Source organism: Dysidea avara, chromosome 7 (assembly GCF_963678975.1).
Source record: "Dysidea avara chromosome 7, odDysAvar1.4, whole genome shotgun sequence".
Taxonomy (NCBI): Eukaryota; Metazoa; Porifera; class Demospongiae; order Dictyoceratida; family Dysideidae; genus Dysidea; species Dysidea avara.
Genome location: NC_089278.1, coordinates 16,807,396 through 16,829,422, shown reverse-complemented (window position 1 = coordinate 16,829,422; position 22,027 = coordinate 16,807,396). Strand labels below are relative to the sequence as shown.

Genomic DNA, 22,027 nt, shown 5'->3' with positions numbered 1-22,027 from the left:
CCATGTAGAGAGTTCAGCTAGAAGAAATTACCTTGTAGAGAGTTCAGCTACAAAGAAACCACCATGTAGACAGTTCAGCTGCAAACAAATCACCCAGTAGATAGTTTCGTTATGAACAGATCACCCTGTTGAGAGTTCAGTTAGAAACAATTAAGTCATCCTGTAGAGAGATCACCTAGAAGTATCACCTTGTAGAGAGTTCAGCTACAAACAAATCACCTGTAGAGAGTTCAGCTACAAACAAATCACCCTGTAGAGAGATCAGCTAGAAGAAGTCACCTTGTAGAGAGTTCAGCTATAAAGAAACCACCATGTAGAGAGTTCAGCTGCAAACAAATCACCCAGTAGATAGTTCAGCTATGAACAGATCACCCTGTTGAGAGTTCAGTTAGAAACAATTAAGTCATCCTGTAGAGAGATCACCTAGAAGTATCACCTTGTAGAGAGTTCAGCTACAAACAAATCACCTGTAGAGAGTTCAGCTACAAACAAATCACCCTGTAGAGAGATCAGCTAGAAGAAGTCCCTTTGTAGAGAGTTCAGCTATAAAGAAACCACCATGTAGAGAATTCAGCTGCAAACAAACACCCTGTAGAGAACTCAGCTACAAACAAATCGCCCTGTAGAAAGATCAGCTAGAAGAAGTTACCTTGTAGGGATTTCAGCTACAAACAAATCACCCTGTAGAGAGTTCAGCTACAAAGAAATCATCATGTAGAGAGTTCAGCTGCAAACAAATCATCCTGTAGAGAGTTCAGCTATGAAAAGATCTCCCTGTAGAGAGTTCAGCTAGAAGAAGTCACCTTTCAGAGAGTTCAGCTACAAAGCAACCACCATGTAGAGAGTTCAGCTGCAAACACATCACCCTGTAGAGAATTCAGCTACAAACAAATCGCCCTGTAGAGAGACCAGCTAGAAACAAATCACCCTGTAGACAGATCAGCTAGAAGAAGTTACCTTGTAGAGAGTTCAGCTGCAAACAAATCACCCTGTGGAGCATTCAACTACAAACAGATAACCCTGTAGAGAGTTCAGCTAGAGTCAAGTCACCCGTTAGAGAGAATCCTGTAAAGAGTTCATCTACGTACAAGCAGATCACCCTGTAGAGTGTTCAACTACATTTCAAGTCACCCAGTTGAGAGATCAGCTGCAAATTATCCTGTGGGGATTAATTGACATGCAATAAATATATGCTCTCTTTTTATATGTGACTGTCTCTGGGAAAACCGGTCTTATCGCCCATTTAAAAGTATCGAGAAACGTCGGTTTTAAATATTCTGTGTGTTGTAGCTGGCCAATGGTGGTAGCTACGCATACCAAATTTTCACACGTTTCACAACAATTTCTTACCTTCCTGATCATCCACTAAAGAAGAAATCAACAGCTAAGTTTCCCGCCATTTTAGATAGTTTTTAAACCTAGGTTGTCTGTATCAGGCGAGCTACAGAAGGGTGGGAGGCGGGGGCCCTGGAAGGCGGGCAAGATGGTGTTCAAAAATTGAAAAGAGACGTGCTGGGATGAATTAGGCAAAGTTATAGGCTATTCAGGGCTCAGAACTGGCTAAAATGGAAGGAAATTTCCAGCACAGGTCATTGTCCAACACCACAGAGCTGTACAGCCACACACAGCCATCTCCTGGTTGGCCAGGGCTCCATCAAGACCCCAGACCACTCGTACGGCTTGCCACTGTGCTCTAGAAAAGCAGCCAGCAAAAGCAGACCACTTTACTCTGGTGGACTGTGGCAGTGAAACTTGATAGTGCATTCTTTAAGCTTTGTGTTTGTGTGAAAAAATCAAACTTCCTGTCTTGGGCGATAAGAACGGTTTTCGTAGATCCAGTCGCATATTATGAACTCTTGATATATGCATTATATATATAATTTGTACATTTAGTGATAAAATCAGAAAGAGTTAAAGTATTTATAAAATCTGCTTCATCTTTTTCTTTTTCCTGTGGTAAAGAAAAATATATAGGTTAAAAAGCCCCAAAGCTGGCCATAGGCCGGCTTTGGGGTATACAAATACAAAAAGAAGTGAAATCTAATCAAAAACAGCCAAGCTGTAAAAAAAGGAGTGCGGCCCTCGAAAAGGCTATGGTGAAAAAAGATGTGAAATCCAAGGTGGTGGCCAAGAAATGGCTGTGATGGTAGGTTAATGGTAAAAATTTTAATAACGACAATTCAGGTGAATTTTGTGCCAATTGACCAAGCGGCACCAAATTCACCTGAATTGTCGTTATTAAAATTTTTACCATTAACCTACCATCACAGCCATTTCTTGGCCGCCACCTTGGATTTCACATCTTTTTTCACCATAGCCTTTTCAAGGGCCGCACTCCTTTTTTTACAGCTTGGCTGTTTTTGATTAGATAAAATTAACAGTTTACACTACTTCTTTTACTGTGCTTATTAAACCCTATTGATAAAGATGCATCAATTTTTATGGAATGATTTTAGAATAATAGGAAGACAAAAGCTGGACCAATAACTAGTTACATTGAGTTTGGTGTATCTATATGTAAATTCTGTGATGTTTCAGTAGTTCCCTGGGATAATATCAGTTAAAAAGCTGTCTATCCCAGTACCAAATCAATCAATCAAAAACAGAGAGCAAAATGCATCTGTACTTGAAGTAAATATGACATATTAGCACAATGATGGAGCCAAAGTACAACCGTATGTGTGATTCCATGCTTCCTTCAGAATTTTGCAAAGAATCATCATTGAAGATTGAAATCTCTAATAATGCAGTCATTTACTTGCATTTACTTTAATAGAACAGTCACCATAAAAGCATAACAGATTATTAGACCTGCATGTGCTATGTTCATAGGTGGTAGAAATGAGATGGCAGCAGGCCATGGCCTATAAGCAATGCTTGTAACAAATTAAAGAATGAAAATTCTAAGGGCATACTAGAGCAGTCACATTTTATAACTGTTGAAAACTGTAAGTAGTTACGTACTTACTTTATCTGTGCTATCAAAATAAAAAGAGTCTAAAATATTATCTTTGGGTTTTCCTTTCCATTAATATCACCCAAAAGCCAGCTTTTACTCCAGCTTGGCAGGATTAGATAGGCATAATCAAACCCAACAATGTCTTCAGAGCAACCCCAAATCCTTCCAACAAGTTCCTATGACATTTTAAAACAATTCTATTTACCTAAATGTTTTTACTAACTGACTAACTAACTAACTGATGCTTTCAGCCACGCATAACTTTAATATGGGTAATGCTACAGGCTTGATTTTTCACTATTTGATGTCACTTTGTCTTGAGATGTGTCTTTTTGCCAACCACAGCAGCTACAGTGCATGCATCATGCATGGACTTACCATTGTCTTCTTTTATGTCCCTCCACTGCTGGTGTTGATACACCGTAACACATGTTGGTTTCAATGCAGATGTTGCCATCACAAAAATTGTCCATAATTTCTGCAGTCAGTAGACTGATTGCAGAGGCAACCCTCATACTGTTCTTCATTTGTAATGCTGTATAAAGGATAGAAATTGATTGTTGGGACTCGCATTTAGTCGTAATAACTGTATTGACTGAGAGGCACTTCTCATACTGTTCTGTTTTTATAATGATGGAAAAAGAGTGGAAAAAAACTGAAAACAAAGTAGAATGGCCACATTGCTTTTCAGTAATTGATAGTGGGGCACACATTCAATTACTCAATTGATATTTATAGTGTGTCTGGTATATTTTCACTTGATGTGGTATGCATTAGTTCACCAGTCATAATCATGTTACAAAATGATAAACAAACTAGTGTAAGGAAAAATCAGAATTTTTACATTTTAGTAGGGATCATAGAAATAAAAAGCAGCAGAGATATTTATCTCCACAACAACCATTTTTGGTTAGCCATATTGTTGTGTAGATTTGTACACAGCATGCTGAGATGTGCCTATGGAAAGGGTTGAGACTAACTAAATCACATGTTCCACACACAAATAATGGACAAAACCATGGAGGATGGACATCATATTGGGTTAGTGTTAACATATATAATGTACAAGCTAACCTGTAAAGCATTTCAAAATAAATATCACTGTACAATGCTCAATAGAGATGCACAACAATATGGCCAACATACGGAATAATTATGGCATCAATTTTAGCTACTATGGAGATACAGTATCTCGATGAAATAAGTGAGGCCATCTATACCTGCAGCTATACGTACTTTAATTCAGTCGTGGCTACCTTATGGACAGGCTGCATATGATTGAAGTACGAATTAAATGTGCACTAGTATATAGCTGAAGGCGAATTTGTTTTACTGATTTTTATTTCTATGATCCCTACTCGAAGACAATTTTCCTTATACATGTTGTATGATAGAGTATCATACAATATGGTAGCAGTGTACTGGTATGGTATGGGTCATGAAGGTTTGCATTTTTCCTGCCTAAAATTATCCAGCCTCACATTTCCATTATGGTGATTTGGCATTATATACTAATAATGCCTTCAGTGTGACCTGAAAATTTTCCACAAAATTTAATTTTTACAGGGAATTTTCGCTGACTGACTAACTAATTGTGACAAGCATAACTCTGATGCTAGCATGTTTTGTCGTGCAATCATAATCTTGTGTATAACTATGTAGTATTGCAGAAGTTTATTAAAATGTAATGATGAATATGTTTTCAAAAAGTTAACAAACGTGTGTACAAACATGTGTAAGTGGAAGCTAGTAAGACAATGAACAAGGGAGATAATCATCGGAAATGCCTACTTTAGCCAATATAGTAGCAATAAACTAGTATTATAGGGACCAAATGTTCACTTCAGGTGGTGATCTTCCTTGTTAAATGATACCTGTATACTAGCTTGTAAAATTCCTGATTTTCTTTACCTTTGTTACTTTACACATTCTATAAACAAACAACTCTTATGTATATTGACACATGAACTCAACTTCTTCAAATACAGAAAAGAAACCAGTTAAACCCTACATGCATTCATAGGACATCTACTTATCAATTCTTTGGCTTGATAACTATATAGCATTGTACTCATGATGATATACATATAGCTATACACATTAAAAATCTTAACTTTTAATCAACTTTACCTCAGCTATTGTCATAGCTGTCAGCTGGTCAATCTCATCACCAGATATCTCTGTTATCCTGCCAGGTATTAAGTTATAAATAATAACTTCCATACTGACCAAAATAGCTTGATAACTATGCATTTTGGTATAGTCTTACAAAAGTTGTACTTAAATATATGCAAATCTGTTCAAGAAATGACTGATCATGAGATACTGTTAATGGCTATTAAAAGTAATAGTTACATCATGTACCTGAGTGATTTTCCTGATATGTACACCCAAGCTCGAGGACTGTCAGGCCTGAGAGTGTGGGTGCACATATCAGGCAAATCACGAGGGCATGTGATACAACTGATATGTACCATGCCAATGCAGGCTAAGAGCCTGCAGGTGTTAGCCTGTGGGCGATTAATCACCCAAACCAATCCTAGACCGACCACTGAATTCATTATATAGACCAACTTGTGAAATTTGATTATGGGACAGCAACAACTAACGTTGTGATTACGTTTGTTAACATGAATGGGGAAGTCCTAACAGTATTACGTAAACTTTTAATTAAACGATTTTACAAGTATTTTAAAGCCACTGCATCGTTTTACAGACCGTTTACTATACATTTACTAAATATCTATAGGGGTAAGCTTTGCTATAGAGTGTTTATCTCGTGTTACTCGAAAGGTGGGCATGTCCGTATTCGAAAATGCGGCAAACCACTTAGGAATATGCTATAGCACTAGTTCTCACCTTAAACCAACATTTCTCAACTCATAGGATGGCAAGGGTGACAAAAATTGCTTCCGTCTGAGTGCTGTAGGATGCAAAATCAAAAGCATGGTTTTCATCACGTGACCAATAATAAATTCCCACAATCGATTTAGGCTTGAGTTTTTATAAAGAATTTGGCAGTACTGCTCTTGTAACACTTGGACGGCTTCCAATACTGCCATGGTACATATCAAATGTACCAGCCAGCCATGGTTTAACTTAACTGTACCATGGCCAGACAGGGTTTATAAGATATGTACCCTGAAATTAGCTTTTGAAGTTAGGTGGCTTCATGGTACATATGGCATTATTAACTTTACAGCATTTACGTAGTAGCTGTTACCACACAGTCTTACAAATTTTTTTCCTCTAAATTTGCACTCTTACTATTTTATTTTGCAAGTATATAATAGCAAAATATCAAAGGCCACCAGCCAATTTTTATAGAACACAATCTAGTAGAATGTCCCATGCATTAAAGTAATACATCTGACTGCTTTGTTATAGACTAAATACATTGGTACATAGACATAACCCATTACCTAATCAATACAGAGGTTTGATGTACAGTAGTAGGCAGATAAGCTACCTATCTGTGAAAGTGTGATACCATAAAGGCAGGCCTTTCCATGATTTTTGAAAGAAGTCTTCAGCCTTGTATACACATGATGGAACAGTGAAACATTGTTTAAAAGCCACTTTTTGTTTTAATAAGACCATATTAGTGGCCACATCAAGTGTACATAGACAAGGTGTATTTCGTGATGTCATTAAATAATTTGTTGTTGAGGCCACAAATATTTTAGTTGATGGTGTTTTACATTTTGTACAGGTATACATGTAAAAAAAACAAGCTAAAATTAAGAAGAATTTTACATATCTTTATCCACAGATGTACACTAACTATAGATATCCATACCCCATACACAACACAATAAAAGCATACGTAAGAATGGTAACAAGAGCTTCAGCTGAGGAAGAAATATCATTTGGTAGTATAGGCTGTGTAGTGGTTGTAACTTCATCAAGTTCAGTTGTAATATCTACTACATCTTCTGGCATAAACATCACCGTCATATCTCTGTTTTCTGCAGTAAATATATTATTCACAAGACTACTTAGTTCTTCAACTCTCATCGTCAGTCTTATTTGTTCTATTGTTTGACATTGTGACACATTAGGGGATGCCCACTGATCATCGCCATCACATCTTCTGGTAGCCAGACCTGCAAAATGAAGCATACGCTGTAATGAGTAAAGATTACACAACTTCTAATCCAGTGGTGGATCTGGGTGGGTTCTTGGTTTTGACTGAAACCACCCTTTTGAATTTAGCTCAGTGGCAGTCTAACTTGCTTTATTAATGCTTTATTCAAGATATTATTTATATACAGAAAAAAATGGAATTTTCAACTAGAGTAGGGACCATGGCACATCCATAAAAAGTATTGGAACAAGCTGGAGTAGTGCACGACATTAAATCACAGTAAAACAATAAGAAGTGTTATATCTCTACTGTGCTAAAGGGACCATAGCACATTGATAAAAAGTACTAAAACAAGTTGGAGTAGTCCATGATATTAAATCACAGTAAAACAATAAGAAGTTTTATATCCCTACTGTGCTCAAGATACCATAATGGAAATGCACAGTAGGGATATAACACGTACTGTGATTTAATATCATGCACTATTCCAGCTTGTTTCAGTACTTTTTATTGATGTGCTATGGTCCCTACTCCGGTTGAAAATTCTAAATTTTTTTGTGTACTTGTTTGTTAACTTTTTTTGTAAATAATTATTATAACTGGTGAACCCACGCATACCGCATCTGAAATGGCACCGCACACCCCAGTTATATCAATTATCGTCTGAAAACTGGACTATCCATTATGCTTCGTTGTCGACTATGTTCAACCTGTTATTATTATTATTATCATGTATTATTAGTCAAAAAGAAGACAGAGTCTTATAAAACCAATCTCATTTAAATCATACAAATGAAAAACGTTGATTATACAAAAAATGATCTAAATTAATCTTAAAACTTAGTACATTGGGAGAAGTGGCAATTTCATAGGGTAAGGAATTCCAGTTATTAATTATTCTCTGTGAAAAGGCAAAGCGTCGTGTTGAAGTCTTATTAAATTTCTTATAAATCTTAAATCCATTAGATCTAGTACTGTAACTGGTGTTCATTGTAAAAAAATATTCTTTATTTACTAATACTGCTCCATTCAAAATTTTATACGTCATAATTAAGTCCATACGATTTCGACGGTAAGATAAACTAGGTAAATTGAGGCTTTGTAGTCTGTCAGAATAGGGTAAGTTTTGAAGGGTAGGTATCAGCTTTGTGGCTCTTCTTTGAATTTTTTCCAGCTCACGGATGTTTCCTAAATGATGAAGATTCCATATGGTAGAGGCATAGTTACACAGCATTTCGAATCAAGAACTGTTCAAAAAGCACCTCTGCAATGCACGCATACCAAAAAAAATGGTGCCGCGTGCCCCAGTTATATCAATAAGTATCATCATCTGAAAAGTGAAGTATTCATTATGCTTCGTTGTCAGCTATGTTCAACCTGTTACACAGCAGTACGAATCAGGAACTGTTCGAAAAGCATCTCTGCAATCAAAATAACCACTATGAAAAATATGGACAATTTCCACTACAAAGGGAAGCCATCATGTGCTATTGCCAAATCGACACCTTTTGCTGTCAGCAAATATGAATGGAACACAAAGGAGGATACTGGTAAGTCCATGAAGAATGCATTGTATGTACTGCGGTATGCCAAAAGGCACCTCTCGGGCCAAAGTAACGTTGAACAGTGAAAAAATCAAGCCTGTAGCCTTAGCCGTTATCAAGTTATGCTTGTCTGAAGGAATCAGTCAGTCAGTCAGGCAGTCAGTCAGTCAAACAGTCAGTAGAAAATTCCATTAAATAATTTAAAAAATTTCGTAGCAACTTGTTGAAAGCGTTTCGGGTCCATCTGAAAACGTGTTTGCTTAGTTTTACCTAACCAATACTGCCTCACCGTCATCAGGGAAACTTGAGGCTGGTTTTTGGGTGATGTTATTTCATGGGCCACGCCAACTCCTTTGTGGTGCCTACTATACAATACTATCGTACTGTATGATGTATCATAGCAAAACACTACATATCACTGCATGCAAGTACATTGAACTAACATCCATTATAGCTATTAAACCATCAGCAGCACTTCATACTTTTCATCTCCCACTGTATCAAAAACAATCAAAATACTATAATAGAGCAGTCAAGTAACTACTCTATTAGAGTGATCAAAGAGCTATGGCTTAGTCACAATTTTTGCCCTACAGTCAGTGTTAATTTCATGGTTTAAAGTGTTGAATTTACTGGATTGTTAACTAAAAGTAGCTATAGCCTAAATTCCAACCTCAGAGTTTCTAAATTTCAGGAGGCATGCCTGCACCCTTTTTATACAGCTTGGCTGTTTTTGTATAGATATTAATTTTCAGAAACCTCCTTTAAAAAATCCTATATCTGCCACTGTTATTAGTTACTTATACCTTGCACTTCACTGCCTCCGGGACATTTTTGAATAGCTGTTTCATCAACACTGATTGCTGGCCATGTTATGTTCCAGATATCATCTTGTTCAAATTGACACCCAATGAAGTCTACATAGGTAGTATAAAATATTGTGTGACTATCAGATACGTATGAATTTGACTCCCTGTACTTACAAGATTTAGCCTCCCCACAGGTCCCTAATGGAGGATAGTACTTGTAGACACATACAGATACATGTTTGTATGATTGTACTTAATTTTTGCATCCAAGTATAATAGTGTACATGGTTTTCCATTAGTACTATGTATGCATTATACAGTATATACCATGCAAATCATATGAATTGAAACTCACTGAATTTGTATATAGAAGACAAGTGGTACGTATTTACATGGGTTAATAATTTCACTGGTACATACTGTACTCAGGATTTATTTTATTTATTAAGGCTTTACAGCACAAGTGCTGAAGGTCTGTAGGACACCTGGTCCTACAGCCTGTTTAAAGTTGTTACATAAAGTTTGAAAAGGTGGAAAATTCCATGACTGGACCTAGGCAGCCTCAAACCAGCAGCCATTCCCTAGAATAAATAAACTTTTAGCATAAGCTATAAGTTACAACTTTCCTTTCCCTGAAACATGGTGCATAATTTGGTTTTATTATTTTAGTTCTTATGTGTTTCTCATCTTCTATTTAGGTGTTATCACTGTTTAACTAAATGATTGTACCTACACTATAAAAATTAGTGATAGTGATGTATTTTAACCCTTAAACGCGCATGAAACTTTTAAGGAATTAGTTCTGAATGCACACAGAACATCTATGGAATGCGTGTTTACACAAAACAAACTTATATGGTGAGGTAAGACAGCTTTACCTAAATCTAATAACCTAAAACCATATATCAATAGAAAGCTTATTCATTGGTCTACTTGGGGAAGGCTAAATAACCACTGTAACAACAATGGCTTACTTGTTATAAAGCAAAGAAGATCAATGTCTTACTTTATTGCAACGCCACATTCTTCGCTTCAATTGTAGTTTCGATTGTGGTTTAGTCACATGAATTATATATGGCCTGATTCGCCATTGAATGGCCATTCGAATAGTACTTGTTTGAAGCAAATCGGACAAACTGTCAAGGAGTTATGCATCATTTTCTAAAGGTATGTAATATACTTTTTGTGGTTAGTTGTTGAAAATTATTTTCACGGCGATTTTTGGTCTTATGCTTTGGTCGTAGGGTAAACCCCTAGGTATCTTTTTAATCCTTATTACATCACGAGTAGAATGGCACAAGTTACAAAGCCATATGGTAAACGCTTCAAAAGTTACAGCGCTTTGTTCACAACCATACGTAAAAGCCTATATATAGGCTTATGCGTTTTCAAGACCATGCATAATCTGCCTATATATAGGCTTATGCGCGTTTAAGGGTTAAGCTGATTTGCTGTGCATATATATAGTGGATAATCAATTGCTATTAGGCAATATGTTCTATCATACTAACTGATTCATATGAAGTTGATATCTAAAAATTTGGGCTAAGGTTGCATTGATGCATCCATCATACATACTTGTATCTACTGTTTTCATACAAACTTCGCTTCTTTGCTTTCCTTCACTGTCAACGCTGTATACATCTGAACAAACATCCTGATACATAAGAAATTATGAAATGAAGTAATTTAGTTATATTTTACAAACTTGTATACAAGATGGTTCATCACAATCCAGACCAACATCAGGAAATCCATCACTGTCTGAGTCTAGTCCACAGACACTTCCATCACCAACAAAAGTGGGACTATTACACTATATAATAAATATGACTAATTAACCTTATTTTTCAAGTGATTTAGTTGTAACTTACCACACAACTACTAGAATCACACAAACATGGAGCATCACTAGGTCCAGCACACACTGTTATCACTTTATCATCATTAGTGACATTGATATCACAAGAGCAACTTACTGTTAACAAAATAAAAGAGTGTAAAAATTTAATAGATGCTACAAGTAAACTACAAATGTGATATGGCTGAGTTACTGTATACAATAGGAGTAGCCAGACAAATACAAATGTGATCAAAATTTTACAAAACTGATCCAAATTGCACATCAGGCAAATTCAAACTACACCACCAGTGGGTACACTACCATTGCATACTATTGGTTTTAAGTCTCAGCATTACTATCCAAAGCTGGCTTTTTAAAACCCACTTTTATGGGTGGTGTGGCAAGCTCGAATGGTGATTTCTGGCCTTGGTAATGACCTGGCTTGACAAGAACCAGTGGTACACTGGTATATGGTCGGCAAAGCATTTTCTGTGTTGATCCTGTTGCATATCAGCCACTAAGGAGCAAGTACAACCCTGTAACCTCATGCCTGTACTTTGATCATGGTCCCCCTTCATTGTGAAGTCTATCTCCACCCTCCTCCCCTTTTTGAGCACTCATGATACTACTATGCTCATCCAACTCATCAGATTTTCTATCTTCTTTGGTGGAAAACTGCACAAGGAGCTACAAATGCTGGGAATGCTCTGAAAGGTAATAAATTCAGGGGTGTATTTAGGGGGGAGAGGGGTTCCAGAAACCACTTCTGAAATTTAATTTGTGTCCAGCAGCAGAGACATCAGACTATAACTTACATAGTTTAGCAGCACAAATATACAGAATAAATGGGATCAGAGCAGGGTAGCAATGGGAAACTTACATTTATCCCTCAAATATGGATAGAGTATGTATTGAAAAACTTTTACAAAACTCTAATAGAGCAGTCAAAAACTTTTTAAATAGAACAGAATACAATTTAAAATGGGTATTAAAGGATAATGTAAGACAATACATTAACTTGAATTTAGTAGCTACCTACATCTTGAGGTTTTCATATCAATTGGAAAATTTGAATAAGCATTTTGATCACTGTAATATCTGTATAGTCATAAACCATAATTGACATTAATGACTTAAAGGAACTAAACATATACTGAAATAGTCCATGAAATTATAAATTTGATGTTCAAAATCTAGACCCCCTGCACTTAAGCTGATTACCAAATCTTGAAACCCCCTAGATATGCCGCTGAAATTGATGCATCTCTGGTGTAAATTTCATATGCAAACACTGTGATTACAATAGGTAATGCATATTGAAAAGTAAGCCTTTGAAAGTTTGGGTGAAGAAAGTTGTGAAATCAAAGGTGGTGACCATGAAATGACTGCAATGATGTTAATGATAATAAATTTGAATAATGGACAAGAGCCATTAATAAAATTTATTATCATTAGCATCATTGCAGCCATTTCATGGCTGCCACCTTATTTTTTTTTCACCCAGGCTTTTTGAAGGCCGCACCCTTTTTATAATACAGCTTGGCTGTGTTTTTTGCATGGATTTTACTTCTTTTTGTATTTTAAACATATACCCCAAAGCCAATTATAAACTGGCTTTGAGGTTTGTTTTTTACGCAAATCATTGTTCTTATTATTTACAGGTACAATGACAATGATATAAGACAAATTTCTAATACAGAAAAATTACCTACCGATCCAATACCAAAACCAAAGGATCTATGTTAATACTGATAATTGCTCTGTATAAGGCATTTAAGGATGTAATTGGTGGGATAGTACACACACACACACACAACACACACACACAATTTGTACCTAGCTTAATGTTTATAATGATGTTTACCAAAATTTTCTTTTATTTATTTTGCTCCTAGTATTGGATAATTTGATGGAAGAGTTACTAACAACACTTACATGATGGATGTTGTAGAATACATACAAACTCTGTATTTTCTTTTATTTATTTTGCTCCTAGTATTGGATAATTTGATGAAAGAGTTACTAACAACACTTACATGATGGATGTTGTAGAATACATACAAACTCTGTAGCCATGGTTACATGGGGTAAACATTTACCCTGTACACAATCCTATAAGTTCAAAATAGGCCAAAAGTAGCTAAATGTATAGTTTGACTACTTTCACACAAGAAATACAAAATTATAATATTTTTGCTTACATTCTGGCTGAACTATCATTATTTGAAATCCTTCACTTGTTACATTAGAGCTGTTTGATAAGGAGCTGTTTCCCTTCAGCACATTCTGAATGTCTTCAATAAGGTTATTGCTAATTGAATTTTGAAGGTTAAATGACAATACAAAGCTCACAAATGTTGCTCCTGAATTAGAAGTGTAAGTTGAAGTTCTGTTCATAGCATTAGTAACATCCAAACTAAGATCATTCTCAAGTCTCATCAGTGCCTACACAAGTTAAATATTTCCATATAGCTGACAAAATGTTATACTCACATTATCAGTAATGATATCTATTGACGTCATCATGTCAGTATTGTTCACAGTTTTAGTAAAGTAAACTATCACAACTGGTTTGGATCCTATGAACATGGTGCAGTTTCTTAGATCAACTGGTGACCAACTTCCATCACTCCTACACTGTCGACCAATATTAACACCAGAACGAAAACTGGGATGAAGTTGTGAACATGACTGAATAACTAGTGAATCCTGTTTACTGTTAGGCCAGAACAGAGCTCCAGAGAAGTCATTATCACATGCTATCAAGATATTATACATATAAAAAGTTACACTGTGTACCTGTTATGCTGATTCAAGTGCAACTGCAAAATACTTAAGCTATGATGGGTGGACTATCAAATTTTAACTTAGTGCCTTAAGTGGCTTGTCATGCAGGTGTGACAAACGATCTATCACTTTCAATACAAAACTAGATTGCGAGCTTGCTTCCAATACTTGGTTTTCACATTATAACTTCATGGCTGTTACTTTCAAGCCACAAAGGTTTGGGTTACGATGGTTAACGTATCTGTATATTGAGTTTTTAATTCACCTATGCAGTTTGTCCGGTAGGCATAGCAAAAAATCTGGTTTTCTATGTGGATAATCATAAATAACTCCACAATTGTTAAAGCCAAACTTGGTACTAGATTTGCCTTTGAACCCTTCCTACATGTGCCAAATTTTAAAGCAGTTGAATAATGTGTCAGCTAATTTCCCATTTACATGAAATAACAGTTTTGTAAGTGTATTGAAAGGAAAAGACCCAATTTTTGATGATTTTTATCTCGGGAATGCGGTTATATGAAATACTAAAGGCAAGTAGCATTTTCTAGGTAGCATGGAGCCATACGTACTGTACATGTGAAAAATTGTGTTTTTGTGTCTCCTGTTAATAACACACTGGTGTAGTACACCAGCTTCTTGGACTGCACAACACAAAATATGTATTCACCTGGTATGACTGTTACAGTGATGTTTTGTTCAGCTGTTAGTTCACCTACTGTAGCACTACATGTGTACACTCCACTTTGAGTAGGTAGAGTATTTTTAATTATTAGGTTGTGGTTGAGAACCTGTGGAGAAAATGTTGTATCTTCTGCTACAATGTTTGTTCCATTGTGTAACCAAGTCAAGCCAACTTCCATTATGGATGGTGAACATGATATAGTAACTGACGCTCCCTCCAGTATTGTAACTGATGTGAATGATCTTGTGACAGTTAGGTCTGTAATAATATTGCAGACATATAATTTTTAAAAGGCATAGATGGCATAATTAGTATATTTACATAATAGTTATACCATGGCTATGGCCCGAGGGGTTAGGGTGTATATATCAGAAAAATCCCGATGCAGTTGTGGTATAAGTGATATGTATCACTAAGGGCACACTCACCTGATAGGTGAAAGAACTACAGAGCACTCACCACATTTCTTTTATACACTAGCATCTGATGATCAATTGTGGTTTCAATACTGTGGGTAAATAGCTCTTAGAATGTTATTCCTACGTAATTATATTTCAACACACGCCAGGAACTTTTGATTGTGGGATTGCTTTTTGGGGTGTAAAGGATCTATGGTTTTTTATACTACATTGAACCTTCACTATTGTGACAGTAAGTTAATACATTACGTTAAGTACTTAGGACTAGAAGCTACTCACCTAGTTGTCATATTCTTCTTATTTCATGGTCTGCTTAATGGTTGACATGCCCCCCACACAGTGGGTAGAAATACGCATTGCCCAAGTAATCGTTTCATAGTTACAGATCATTCATCTTTTAGTTACTATCAAATAATCTACCGTATAGCGGGAAATTTTTGAAAGGTTAAATATTTGAAAATAACAATGTGTTTTCAAAAATATTTTTTCGAAAATAGTACATCCCGGCTTTGAAATGACAATCAAAGAAATTATGGTTAGGTATATATATATGAATGATTTTTGCGAGTGCAGGCATGCATAGTTTCTACTAATATCAGTTAGCTATAGGCCTAATGTATTAGTCTATAGCTAGGCACTGGGGCACACACAAGTAGCTAGCCATATAGCTATAGCTATAGATACCATGTGCACGCATATGAGTGAGCACGAATGACACCACGAGTCTTGAAGCCTATAAGAGATCGAGAGACCAGAAATTACTAGGAAAGACTATAATTATCAGCAAACATCTATATGGGCTGAAAAACGCCATGTACTTAGCTATGGCTCAATCCGCAGCTCGATCTGCAGGCCTCTGAAGCGAAGTTCGCCAAGCAACATGGTTCAACCTACGAATTAAGGAAGACTCTAGGGTAGCTAGACGAGATTCTATCAAAGTTAGATCGGGCGTTTATCTAACTATACTGAACAATCAAAGCAGCTATGTATGTGATGAACGCAACCATGCACTGTTAGTTTCCTCCATGAATTAATTATCTACTGTGCGGCGTGGTAAAGAGGCATTGTTTCGAAAATATTTTTTCGAATTTCCAATCAAGCACTCTTTTTCGAAAATTTAACGTTTCGAAAATTTCCCGCTATACGGTAAACTTAGCAACTACACTGAGCCTTGCCTAATGTATAAACTAAAATCCACAATAAAATGTTCCATGTAGCTCAATAAAGCAAGTCAAAGCATTTCGTATCTTTGAACTAGTTGGGAATCAAAGTCATGAGCAAACCACATTCCCAAGATATTACCCAGGTAATATCTAGATATTGCCTGGTGAATAGATGAGTTAAACCCCAAGCGGCCCCTTTGAATGCCCATGCTAAAGTGTTATATAAAGTAATAATCAATACAAAACAATAATATTATCAAGAGTTCATAATACAATATTATGAACTCTTGATATTATTAATCACTCGAATTTTAATTGGCTATAGAAACCCTTATGTAAAGTACTAATCGAAAACAGCCAAGTTATGAAATAGGGTACAGCTTTACAAATTAATAGACATTATACATCATTGCAGGCTACCATCTTTGATACAGTATCACATCCTTTCTATTTTTGAAAAGCTGCACACCTTTTTCACAGCTTGCTTGTTTCTAATCATGTATCATTTCTTTTTGTATATGCAAGCACCAAAGCCTTCGGGGATGGCTTTTGTCTATCCTTTTATTTTCTCTGTAGGTATACAGAAGAACTACATAGATTTTAAGTGACATTTTTACTTTTAAATATAATATTTTTTCATATTATTTTGTAGGCTATATAATAGTTGTAACACACCCATGAGGTCTGTATCTGATTTTTAAACACAACACCCAAGGGCCGCAGGCCCAAGGATGGAGCTGATCAAATACAAACCGAATGGGTACATTTCACTGTGTTATAACTGATTTGTGGTATAGGGCATGTGCAGATGAAAGGTGCCCATTTGTAACACAGAGGGAACAAAAAGGCAAGGATAATATTGGCTACTGCTGAGTGCTGTGTACAAGAACGGTTTTACTCACTATTTAGCTACTGTCTTGATGGTAAGTTAATTCATTACTAGCTAGTTTATTCATTGGTAGCACGTTTCCCATGCACAAGAGCGAGGTGCCATATTGATGGCTAATCACTCCAACCATTGTACTACTTCTCATCATCTAGACAAGTGTCTGATATTCATTGTTGAGTGGTGCAGTGCTATAATAGTCTAGGTTAGCTTAATTTATTGGCGAATGAGTGTGTGGTATACATATACAGTACCAACTTAGCCCAGCAGTTGTACTGCTTCACATTCATTCAAACAACTGCAGTGCTGTGTGTTCATTTATTCTAGAGTAATTCATCTTGATGCATAGCAAAATTCATTGCCTTGTATTGTGACTTCCTGTGTTGGTCTGGTGTTTGGTTTCATTTAATGTCTTTGAACTAATTAGTGGCCAGACTGTGTGGCTGCTTAGCCATGTTACAATTATTTGTAACTAGAAACTAGTTTACAACTGATTTGTAACACTGGCGACATCTTTTGATCTGCCCATACACCACACTACAATTTCATGTTGTTGAATTAGGGGTGGATCCAGGATCTAGCAAGGGGAGGAGCACAAACAGGCTAAGTTGTAGGTGGTTAGGGAGAGCAGATTTTCTTGTATTTTTGGTAGCAAATAATCACCTCTTAGTATTGTCTTACTTCTTACTTTTGTAATTAAGCCTTCGTGAAGTCTTAAGGCCAGGCAAACTCAATTACGTGTTTCTCATCCACAAAAATTTAGATTTCTTTGTGGGTGGGAGGCCATTTTTACTATAAAGGTTAGCTAAAGCCTTTAAGAACTAGTTCTTATGTTTTACCACTGTTTCTGAGGTACATGTGACATTTGCTGTGCTGTAAAATGATAGCCAGCCTTCTTAGCATCAAGATACGTGTGCATGTGATTGATAGCAGCAATAATGAAATTAGAGGTGGTGGGGTAAAAAGGGATGCGGGTAGGGATAAGAAACAATTAATGAAGTTTGCCTGGCCTAAAGGCTAGAACGTCTTCTTCCTTTGCTCACAGGACTCCAATAAAAATCAGTATTTGGTTACTGAGTAGACTCCTGTTTAAAAATTACAACACGATAATATATTATTTTTAGAGACGCTTAGTATGCACAAAAGTGCTGGTTGACAGTTTGACAGCTGCTTTGACTTTCGTTTTAGATGAGTTTGCAGTAAATGGTAGTAATATGTACATATTTCTGCAAGCTATAAATAAATACTTATTATGGACTAACAAGGTTTAGTATTTCAATCAAAGAAGTATGGCTCCTCCACAAAGGGGGAAGGGAAGGGGAGGGGCATTTGGGGCTAAATGGCCCCAAATACGCTATCCTGGATCCGCCATTGACATATAACAAAACCTGATAACTTGTTTGGACTACACTCGAGGGATAAATAACAAGCCAAACTCTCAAATATAGAAAAACGGGGTGGGAGGATTTGCCCCAAATGCCCATCCTGGATCCGCCACTGTGAATTCTGTACATTTTTTACTTGTCAATGACTGTTCTATTAGAGAATCTTGTTTCACAAATGGTTTGCACTACAATGGTTATCCTATCTGCAGACTGATTTAAATCTTGTTCCTATAAGTGGTTTTCCTGCAGGCATGATAAAATATCACACTTATAATTTTTGAAAATTGCTCACACCTTAGCACTACGTATCTCTACATAAATTGGAAAATAAAATGCACTAAGTTATTCTCTATATCCTCTCTAAATTTGAAGAGAATCCAATACAGTTTGCATGAATTACAGTGATTTTTGTAAGTGTTGCAAGAAAAGAAAAATATGAAGGAAATACGATGAACACATATCTTGAAGATAGCTTGACTGATTTGACCCAAATTTTGCATGAAAGATGCCCATCCAATAAAATAGGGTACTTCTGTTTAGCCATTACACCGAGTGCATGAAAAACATGTTTTCTTGGTTCATGTATATATATATCTAATCCAAAACAGCCAAGCTGTAAAAAAAAGAGTGCAGCCCTCAGAAAGGCTATTGTGAAAAAAGATGTGAAATCCAAGGTGGCGGCCAAGAAATGGCTGTGATGGTAGGTTAATGGTAAAAATTTTAATAACGACAATTCAGGTGAATTTGGCACTGCTTGGTCTTGGCACAAAATTCACCTGAATTGTCGTTATTAAAATTTTTACCATTAACCTACCATAACAGCCATTTCTTGGCCGCCACCTTGGATTTCACATCTTTTTTCACCATAGCCTTTCTCAGGGCCACACTCTTTTTTTACAGCTTGGCTCTTTTGGATTAGATTTCACTTCTTTTTGTATTTGTATACCCTGTAGAGAGATCAGCTAGAAGAAGTCACCTTTTAGAGAGTTCAGCTATAAAGAAACCATCATGTAGAGAGTTCAGCTGCAAACAAATTACCTGTAGAGAGATCAGCTAGAAACAAGTCACCCTGTAGAGAGTTCAGCTAGAAGAAGTCACATTGTAGAGAGTTCAGCTACAAAGAACTACCATATAGAGAGTTCAGCTGCAAACAAATCATGCGGTTTTTTTAACCTATCTTTTTTCTTTACCACAGGAAGAAGAGAAAGATGAAGAAGTTTTTAAATACTTTAACTAATTCTAATTTTATCAGTAAATGTACAAATTATATATATAATCCATACATTTATTACATGTTAATTATTCCCTACAGATAACTTGTTTGCAACTCTCTACAGGGTGATTTGTTTGTAGCTGAACTCCCTACAAGGTAACTTCTTCTAGCTGATCTTTCTACAGGGTGTTTTGTTTGTAGCTGAGTTCTCTACAGGGTGATTTGTTTGCAGCTGAACTCTCTACATGGTAGTTTCTTTGTAGCTGAACTCTCTACAATGTGACTTCTTCTAGCTGAACTCTCTACAGGGTGACTTGTTTCTAGCTGATCTCTCTACAGGTAATTTGTTTGCAGCTGAACTCTCTACATGATAGTTTCTTTATAGCTGAACTCTCTAAAAGGTGACTTCTTCTAGCTGATCTCTCTACAGGGTGATTTGTTTGTAGCTGAACTATCTACAGGTGATTTATTTGCAGCTGAACTCTCTACATGGTTGTTTCTTTATAGCTGAACTCTCTACAAGGTGATACTACTAGCTGATCTCTCTACAGGATGACTTGTTTCTAACTGAACTCTCTACAGGGTGGTCTGTTCATAGCTGAACTTTCTACTGGCCAGTGGCGTAGCCAAGGGGGGGGGCAAGGGGAGGCATTTGCCCCCCCCCCCCCCCCGTCACTAAGTGATGTTTTTTAAAACTTCCATCACAAGCTTTCCAGTAACTGACACGCATCCCAAATTACTGTTTGTGCGCTACTACGCGAGTGCACACAACATTCAAGTCGTTTGTGAATGGTGATAATAATACGATGATTTCTTGCACATTACAAGCAATTAATAAAACGATGCGCTAAAAATAAGGTATTCTCAAATCCCCAGGGGTTCCCTATTTAGACACCAGGCCTTCACTGAACGAAAATATTAGACACAATTCTATATTTAGCCTACACTACTCATGTGATAGTGCATTTTTTCGAATCTAAAGACAGATGACCTGCTCAAAGTGACTTCGCAAGAGTCGCAACTCAAGTCGCAACTCAGAAATGACAAGTGATATGCAATGATGCTACAAACCTACGAGATGATACTAGTCTGGCATGCCACTACTAGTTTAATTTTTTTCACTTTGTTAGCCAGTCAGATGATCCTTCACAAGCTTACAAATTCTGCTAAAAGGAAAGGTATAGAGTTGGGATTTCATGCCAATACATGGCGTTTGAATTTCGCCAGCTGAAGTGAGTGAGCTCGTCATAGCTACTATGCCAGTGTGCTAGGACTGCAGTACGGACTGTGGCTGACGTAAGTAACTGTGACACATTGTATTTGTACTAAAATATTCACAATATAGTTCTACTGGATTGTGGGCGAATTTGTTGGAGTACAGTTGTGGCACGTGTGATGATGCTTGACGAAAATATTTCCATTGATAAGTGATAATTGGTAGCAATCAGTAATGAAGTAGTTATGTAGCTAGAACATAAGCTGTAATAATACAACACCGTATGTTGACTAGCCCATCATTGGGTCATTAGCCTTTTGTGCAATTACGAACAATGCCGAGTGTTTTGTGGGGGATGCCCCCCCACCACCGTCTGGCTAGCTACGCCCCTGCTACTGGCTGATTTGTTTGCAGCTGAACTCTCTACATGGTGGTTTCTTTGTAGCTGAACTCTCTACAAGGTAACTTCTTCTAGCTGATCTTTTTACAGGGCATATTTGTTTGTAGCTGAGTTCTCTACAGGGTGATTTGTTTGCAGCTGAACTCTCTACATGGTAGTTTCTTTGTAGCTGAACTCTCTACAATGTGACTTCTTCTAGCTGAACTCTCTACAGGGTGACTTGTTTCTAGCTGATCTCTCTACACGGTGACTTGTTTCTAGCTGAACTCTCTACAGGTGATTTGTTTGCAGCTGAACTCTCTACATGGTTGTTTCTTTGTAGCTGAACTCTCTACAAGGTAACTTCTTCTAGCTGAACTCTCTACAGAGTGATTGATTTTTTTGCAGCTGAACTCTCTACATGATGGTTTTTTTGTAGCTGAACTCTCTACAAGGTGATTTCTTCTAGCTGATCTCTCTACAGGGTGATTTGTTTGCAGCTGAACTCTCTACATGGTGGTTTCTTTGTAACTGAACTCTCTACAGGGTGATTTGTTTGTAGCTGAACTCTCTACAGGGTGATCTGTTCGTAGCTGAACTCTCTACAGGGTGATTTGTTCGCAGCTGAACTCTCTACATGATGGTTTCTTTGTAG

At 36.7% G+C, this 22,027-nt stretch overlaps 1 protein-coding gene across 1 annotated transcript in view; it reads right to left on the bottom strand.

Moving 5' to 3' along the window:
- Positions 1-22,027, bottom strand: part of LOC136260774 (uncharacterized) — a 192,834-nt gene that overhangs the window by 31,579 nt on the left and 139,228 nt on the right. The window contains exons 28-36 of the mRNA XM_066054640.1: positions 14,697-14,969; positions 13,736-14,001; positions 13,444-13,687; positions 11,274-11,377; positions 11,108-11,215; positions 10,978-11,056; positions 9,397-9,507; positions 6,786-7,065; positions 5,090-5,147 (exon numbers count right to left, since the gene is read on the bottom strand). Of these exons, the coding sequence (XP_065910712.1) occupies positions 5,090-5,147; positions 6,786-7,065; positions 9,397-9,507; positions 10,978-11,056; positions 11,108-11,215; positions 11,274-11,377; positions 13,444-13,687; positions 13,736-14,001; positions 14,697-14,969 (1,523 nt within the window). The remainder of the gene's footprint in view (positions 1-5,089; positions 5,148-6,785; positions 7,066-9,396; positions 9,508-10,977; positions 11,057-11,107; positions 11,216-11,273; positions 11,378-13,443; positions 13,688-13,735; positions 14,002-14,696; positions 14,970-22,027) is intronic.